The sequence below is a fragment of the Cebidichthys violaceus genome, unplaced genomic scaffold (assembly GCF_023349555.1).
Source record: "Cebidichthys violaceus isolate CVI_PGR_0920_01 unplaced genomic scaffold, fCebVio1.0.p SCAF_37, whole genome shotgun sequence".
NCBI lineage: Eukaryota > Metazoa > Chordata > Actinopteri > Perciformes > Stichaeidae > Cebidichthys > Cebidichthys violaceus.
This window is the reverse complement of record NW_027176561.1, coordinates 438,777-446,893: the sequence shown is the minus strand read 5'-3', so window position 1 is coordinate 446,893 and position 8,117 is coordinate 438,777. Positions and strand designations below refer to the sequence as shown.

Sequence of the window (8,117 nt, the reverse complement as noted above, 5' to 3'; positions counted from 1 at the left end):
CATATTGCGTAAGAGGCCCGTGCAGAAACATAAAGGGGTGACGCGCTGCGCTGCCTACCAGGTGCTGTCTGACGGACACTTGAGCAACAACATCATCATCATCATCGCATGACTCACTCTCTTTTTCTGTTTACACCGATCAGATCAAACACGGCCCAAACACCTGTGCTCTGGACATCAACACATCATGGCAGAGGAGGAGCGCTGAGGATGTCTTCTGGATGGCTGTCACTTCCATTCTCCCGGGCTCCCTTTGGGACATTCCTCGTTGATTTTGCACAGTGTTTAGGTTTTTCCTTTTGCCTCGTGATCAAAGGCCAAAGCTTTTGATCAGGACTTCCAAAGGATCCCTCTTGTTTTGCTGGCGAGCACGCTGACAGGACAGTGGTGGAGCAATGATAATTACAGCTCCCATTTGGTGTCCCTGGAACTGGCACCAACAGCCAGTCGCACCCTCAGGCTGAGAAGAAAGGAGAGATTCTTGGACGGTTAAAAAAAAAAAAAAAAAAAGGGGAGAGAGAGAGAGAGAGAGAGAGAGAGAGAGAGAGAGAGAGAGGTAGAGGAGAAAAGGTGGACGACAAACTGACGAAGAGGCGAGTGAATCGAGAGAACAGGCAGAAAATGGGATCGCCTTGTGCCGTGCATGTTTAAGTGTGTCTGTGCCTGCTGAGGGTTGGATACCAATCAGATGTTCAGAGGTACCTGTAAAACGGAAATGTACTGTATTCTGCACATCTGTATAGAAAGCAAAACAGCTGAAATATATATCATATACATGCAACATTGTAGTACTGCGAGCTTGCTAGCTTGTACAAAAAATTAAATGTGAACATGAAAATTTGCCGTTTAAGGTCTCCGCTGGTTGCAGGGAAACTTTTTATACTTTTGTACAGATAAGACAAACTAGATGCATTATGATTAGTGTTGGTAGGCTGATTTTGGTACCTTTGGACAGAGATTGACCAGCTGTTTCCCCTGGTTTCCAGTCTTTATGCTAAGCTAAGTTAGCTGTCTGCTGGTGGAAGCTCCATTTTAAAACGTGCGGACATGAAAGTGGTATCGATCTCATCTAACGCAGGGCGGGAATGTGAATGAGCGCGTACTTTTCCTTTCAAATGGCATGTCTATATTTTACAGTTAGAATACAACAGCAACAAAGGGGACATTTACAAGTAGTCTTTACTTCTTTTTTTTTAAATGCTAACAATCCCTCAAGGGTGCACAGCTGAGGACAAAGACATTTGCATGGCAACAGTACCGCCAGACCCCCCATACTGGTGCGCTGCACCCAGACCTGTGGAGCTGAACTACAGTGTGACTTCACGCCATCCTGACCAGACATGTACCCCCGTCACAGTAATCTCACATTATGACAAGCTGAAAGGTTGGCCTTTATTCACCCCAAACAGCCACTATTCATCCCCGACTCTCCTTTCTGTTGGCTGAAAAGACCCGAGTGGCCTCCTGTGCCACTGGAGGGCTCGTCTGTGTGTAAATGACCTTGATGCTCGGGTGCATAGTTCACAACCGCGGACCTTTCATCAGACGCGGGGAGGTCCTCCACATCAACGCCTCTCCTGCTGTGAGTTTTGTCATGATTATGATGAGGAGGGGGATTATGTCTGAGAGCTCTGATGGAGATGTTACCGACGCTTAACAATCAGCGTCACGCGCGAGACAAGATTAAAATGCCATTTTGGGACACATGATTTGCAAACGGCTCGCTACTGTAGCGCAAGGCAGGGAGCCATGACTCATGATTTATCCACATTTTTTATTGAAGTTTACCAAACTCAGCATGGACCAAGGCACTCACATGATTTTACTTTGCTGAAATGAATCTAAAGACTGTTTGTTCTGAGATTTTGGCCTTATATACAACCTACTATTACTGGCCTAGAGCTTGACAGCTGTTTATGATAAGTGGATCACAAGTGTACCGATATCCAGTAGTAATACCATATAAAATGAGCTGAATATGGACTTGATTACTTTCTTTTTTTTTTCCCTTATTTTTTTAAACAGTATGACTACAATCCAACACAAAAAGTAGACAATAACAATAAACATCAACTTCAAACAGTTAGAGTACAAAATGTTTTAAATATATTAAATGTTCTATTAGCAACAGCCTTGTTGAGAAAATGTTAGCAAGACTTAAGAGAGAGGCAGTATGTAATAACCCTTTACTACTGTGTACAAAATTAATGAAGTTGCTGCTATGTGACATCTGCTTTACCTATGTCTGCTATAATGCGTTAAATGACTCAAAACGTATATTTTTTTTTCAATTTCACAACTGACCTACGGACAAAGAATCAGAGACTAGATGAGACGTTGCATTTTTTCTTTTTTTTTTCTGATACTGATTCCTACTCTATTAGCCGTGGGTTGTTGAATGGGAGAAGCAGTCCGACAGAAGCATGCGCAAACATACAAAGGTCTTCTCAGAAAATCCAGCATGTAATCCCAGTAGTTAGCTTCGTGTTCTTGTCATGCATAGACATATACAGACAGAACAGTTCATTAATCGATGCGTTTCAGTCAGTAGAGATCTCCATCTCGTCTGCACAGTTCAGGTGCAGATCAGTGTCTCTTATCCAGTAGTGTCAGTACAGTATATCCCAAGCAACAGTGAGGATGTTGGATTTGCAGCAGCGTCATATAGACCGGATTTTAGAACTACAGAGGGCATGAGTCCAAGTCCCCCCCCCCCCCAATTGTTCATTAATTATTTGGTTTCTCGTTCCTTGTTAACACTCCGATTAGCAACTTGAGGTGCGTGACTGGAGTTGAGAGACGCCGAGTATAACGACCGGGTTGTTTCACAAGTAGCTCGTTTACGAGCGTATTTTAAGCCAATAAAAAGCTAGATCATCGTCAGACGACAGCCTGTGGGTTCCATTTTACGTAATCTATAGAGATTATAATGAAGTAAATCCTCACAACTTTACTTCACTTAAATTTGATTCTGGTGTATGGATACCTATTTTGTTATAACTTCTTTTATTTTCATTGGCCTAAAAGTAGTCTTATTTAGCCTTCTAAAAAATATCACACGTGAAACATTCATCTTTTCCATTTCACGTGTAAAATGTCCAAAAACCACATTATACCTGTACGATAATTCAGTGAAATGCTGTTTGACACGTGATAAACCATGTACCAATATACAGTATGTGAATGTATCATATGTGAAACGGTGTTGCATTATCTTATTATCGTATTATCGTTTTTCAATTTCTCATAGGTTTAAAATGGTGGTCAACATGTGATGAAGATGAGAAATGTGTGTGAAAATGTAATTGTAGAGTCTATCATATGCTTCCGCTCTGAATTAGCGGAGCATCTAGAATAACCTTGCTGTCCCTTTTCAGTCCTCTTACAGCCTTTACATGCAGTTCAGACACACAGACCGATACTGTAGCCAGACAGATGCCTGGATATAGTATAATCCTACTGTATATTTATTGTATTACTGAACGTCATTAGAGAAAATAACTTAAAAAGTACATATTATACTAAATCTACAATTGTTACAGCCCTCAACAAATGTACATTTATGTGACAGGAGGATGGAATAATAAAAATATGGATTGCCTTCACGGCCGGATCGACACTAGTGTGAGCCAGTCAGCCGGTTGCCGGTCAGAGTTCAGACTTGGGCAGCTAGGAGGGGAGCATGGGCAGGAAATGAGTGGACGGGTGTCTCCGTCGAGCCTTGTGACCCCGCCGTGGCTTCCCCCGGCCGTTCAGCGAAACAAACATCTGCCTGCCGCTGTGCTTCCAACGGAGGGAGGCGTACGTGTTGTAGCCGTTCTCCTCAATGCGCTCCTTGAACTTGCAGCTCGGGTTGTACTTCACCTGTGAGCAGAGGGAGGAAGACGGAGAGGTTGTAGAGGCTATTCCTGCTGTGCTGGATTAGGCCAGCTTCCAAGAAGTGCACAAAGGTTAATGTCTGTTGTTGCAGTAAAAGATTTCCTAGGTGTGTGTAGTTTATAGTGTTTTTGCAGTATTTCACTGGTTTTGTCTTTTCGAAGCCACAATGGACGTTTTTAGTCTAGAATTAAAGACTTAGTTTACATAAATTGTCAAAAAACATAATTTTCTATCCACCTCTGAAACAAATTTTCCATCAACCAAATACAGTTTATGTCAGTGGAATTTCATTTGTGCTGCTCAATTCATTTAAGAAATAAAAACCTCAAAGCAACATGTCCTTCCAGAAACAATGTTCTGGTTACTTGGAACAAGCTACAGGCCCCACACGTAAGTTTTCATCTGGACCAATCACTGAAAGCTGGATCACAATGAGGTCTGCGAAATATCCTGAGTAACTGGGACATTGATACTGGAATGAAATCTTGCTATTTTTGAATGCCATCCTTTCAGGGTTTCAGTTGCAGGAACAAAGCTCAAACCCCCCAAAATACCACACATTTAAACACAAATATTCAGAATAATGTGGGTGAACAGAACAGGTAATGCACTCAAAGTAATAAGAATGAACAAAGTCGGAAATAAAACCAAACCTTTTTCAAAATGTAATGTTATGTTCTATCAAATCCGCTATCTCTTTTCTGATGAAATTAAGAGCTTTGTATTCAGGTATATTAATCTGTGAAGATAATCCAACAGTCAGCAAAGCCACTTTTGAGCCTTGAAAGATATTGTAGTGACAAGAGGTTCTGCTGCATTCCCTTTTCCAGATCGTAATCGTGCGGCCATAATGAGGCCCTGTCTGTGATAGCATCAGGGTAGTATGAGCCTGGCGGGATTCACCTGCCTTTTTTGTTATTATGGGAGCTTTCAGGCCCGGGTCTTCAGATCTGCTTATGTCTTATTTACTGTGTTCGCTTGTTGACGGCACTTCTCTTATCACTGCTGCTGACTGATTGCTTGTCCCTGATTTCCCCTTTTCCAAGATGTAAGTACATGAGCTAGACACCACACACCTCAGGTCTGATGTGCGGCTGGTTATAACAAAGAGAGGTGATTACTTTTGAAAGCTTGCTGTGTGAAACATCAATTGGCAGATGGCACGCGAAGACTTTTGAAGGAGCCCAGCTGGCTTTTTGTCATTGCTGGTCTGGTGTCTTCTCTCTGCTATTTATTTTGACAGTGGAACAAGCCAACTCAAGCTGCAGGTATCGTCAGCCGTGGCCCAGGTGTACAGCCATGATTGATTGCAGCACTCTGACCTTTTCTCTGGACTTTCCCAGCAGAAGATTCCCTTTACTGCTGCAGAATCCATCATGTTTGGATAGGCACTCATTTGGGACCCCTATATATATATATATATATATATATATATATATATACCTCCCCTACCCTCACCACCCTCCTCCCTTTCCCAGCCCTCCCATCTTGACCTGCAGAAACAATGTTGCCGGGTTGTATACGCACCGATCCAAAGAGCGTGCCTTTCTTGGACATAGCTAAGTACAGCCCGGTGCTGACAGATTTGATGGCAACAACTCCCACACTGACAGATCGGATTTCCATCAGGCCTGGAAAATAAAAGAGGGAACAAGAGTCTGGGTTAGAAACAGGTAGCTTTTGGGAGTTTCCCCATCAAAAGCCACTCTATCATTAGCGATTAGAATACCAGACAGCCGTATGCTCTGGGGAGGGGATAGAGCCAAGAACAAGAGAAAACAACACACAGATTCACATGACATGCGAAGACCAGTCGAGTTTGGAGCGTCTCGCACAAAAGGTTGAGATTTGATCATATCAGAAAAGGCGGGAAATTATTAAAGCTTAATTGAATAACTTAATCTGTACACCCCGGTCTCGGACTACATCCTGAGATGCATCAAATTTGTAACACGCACTTCTGTAGCACACACATAAACAGTGTCATTCTGCCTCACTGCATGCATCCATTCAAGCCTCCTAGCTCCAGATGTGACACTCCACCCTCATGATGCCCAGTTTTGTTTACTGAGGGACACAAAACCCTTGTCTGCCGGCCACTTGAGCAGACTCTCCAACTCACTTCACCTCGCGAAAAAAAGCTGGCAAGCTTGTGACCTAATTGTTTCCTCTGGGCACTGATTGCAAACAAGTCCCATGTGGCTCACTCTTGATCTGTTTTTTGTCCGCATGCAAAAATAACGGCACACAGCAATTGTCATGGCTGCGACAGGGAGATGTTTTGGAGATGACCTTAAGGCTTACCGCATGGTTCTGAATAGCAGCTAATTGCTGGAGATGAAGCTCTCTTTTGGATGATTTTTTTTTTTTTTTTTCTGGCTTAAATCGCCCACTTACACCTTCAAAAGCGCCCTGATGCGGCCTGCTATCTGATCAGGCCACAAAATCTTCTTTTTACACCCCTGAAAACCACGTCTGTGGAAAGAAAACATGCAATGTTGCTGCTCAAAGGTTAGGCACTGTGGGATATTTGTGGAAAAAGGGATTGTTGGCTTTGGAAAGATGTTGTAAACAAAGTACCAGATCAAGGTGTTGAAGGACACGGTGACCCAAAGCTGGTAGGAAATGAAGTAGTCATAAAAGCCGCAGCGGGCCACTGGTCTGGCCACCCAACTGACCGAACCCCAGCTGCTTTGGTACAACCGCAAGTCTTGTTCACGGCAGTGACTGAGTTCCTGAGCAGTGTCGCTGGTTAAACCCGTCCAGCAATGAAAAATAAACGCTCACCCCATGGGTTTCACAGGTAATGATTCTCCTGCAATGCAGTTTCTTCTACCTATTTATTCGCGCAAATCCAGATTTTAACATTAAAGCTGAACTAAAAGGCTCGACTTAATATGTTTTTAGATGAAATAACGATTTATATATTTGTTTTAGAACAGACTTTAAAGGGTAGGTTCTCGCATTTTCAAGTCTTTCTTTATTAACACAAGTTGTATTTATTATTTTTTTTATCCATAGAACATTTTCTGATCTTACGTCCCGATTACCAGGATGACATTATTTGTGTGTGTCTGACAGAACTCTCTTATTTCTGTGTGATGATGTGACGACGCTATAGTAAAGGTTTGGTTAGTCACCAAAATGTTAAGTAAAGTTAAGTTTAGGGAAAGATCATGGTTTGGGTTAGAAGAAGTACTTGGTTAAGGTTTCAGAAAGCTTGTGGTTTGGGCTAAAATGACCACTTTGCTAAGCTTGTGGGAGCTTCGTTTTCATGGTTTCAATAATAAACACTTGGTTGAGGTTTGGGAACGATTGTGGTCATGCTGACAAAAAAAAAAGCAAAGTTGACAGTCGGTTGAAAATGGGAAGTGAACATTATCGTGTCCCGTGTTAAAGTGTGTTGACCCATTCATCCACGCAAACCTGCCTACGCTCAATGAGCACATCTGAAGGGCTCCGAAACGTTCAAAAAAAACATACATCTGCTGCTCCCATCATTCTAAACACGCAACTATCTCCCAACTGTTTTTTAGCTCTGCTCTGAACATCCCCAGTCGTGCTTACCAAGTGAGGTCATCTACTTCAGGCACAGGCACAAGGAAGTACAAAGAGTGAAAAGCAGGAAAAGAAACCACGAGGAAGGTAAACAAACACAAACTCCTGTTGAGTGTCTTTCTTCTCTGACAGGGCCGTGTAAATGAAGCCCTCTATCCGCTCGCCACAGCTGCAGGGAAGGAGGGGAATGCCTCCGTCGGGTCCGTCCAGGTACCAGCCCAGCTGCACCCCTATCATTCCTGCCGTGCCTCTGATCCTCCGAGGAAACGTTAACACTTTGATGGCAGCCTCCTCTTTACGAGCTGTGTTTACAAACACCGGGTGTGCTACGGTGGCACCTGGAGCGTGCAAGGGACTCGTAAGCAATTAGCCGAGGCCCCGTCTGGTGATTGGAGCGCTGCAAGGGTTTATGGGGGATTAGCCCAGGCCAATGAAAACCGCTGGTGCCTGTAAGTGGTGCCAGCCATTATTTGCTGGTTTGAGTTTCCAGGCACAGTAGGTGTGTTGGAAGGATGTTTGTCACATCTGAGACATTGCAAAGAGTTGTTAGTGAACAGAGTTTCAAATTAGAAGAAGAAGAAAAAAAGCGTTAAAGCTAAAAAATAGTCTTGAAGAAATGTATTTTTTAAATTTGAGGGGTCCTCTGATGGCTGATATCTGTAGCGATTTTGTGAAGCACT

At 43.2% G+C, this 8,117-nt stretch overlaps 1 protein-coding gene across 1 annotated transcript in view; it reads right to left on the bottom strand.

Moving 5' to 3' along the window:
- Nucleotides 1-1,798: 1,798 nt before the first annotated feature.
- fgf22 (fibroblast growth factor 22) overlaps nt 1,799-8,117 on the bottom strand; it is a 29,485-nt gene continuing 23,166 nt past the window's right edge. The window contains exons 2-3 of the mRNA XM_068726043.1: nt 5,407-5,510; nt 1,799-3,864 (exon numbers count right to left, since the gene is read on the bottom strand). Coding sequence (XP_068582144.1) covers nt 3,670-3,864; nt 5,407-5,510 — 299 coding nt within the window. The 3' untranslated portion in view covers nt 1,799-3,669. The remainder of the gene's footprint in view (nt 3,865-5,406; nt 5,511-8,117) is intronic.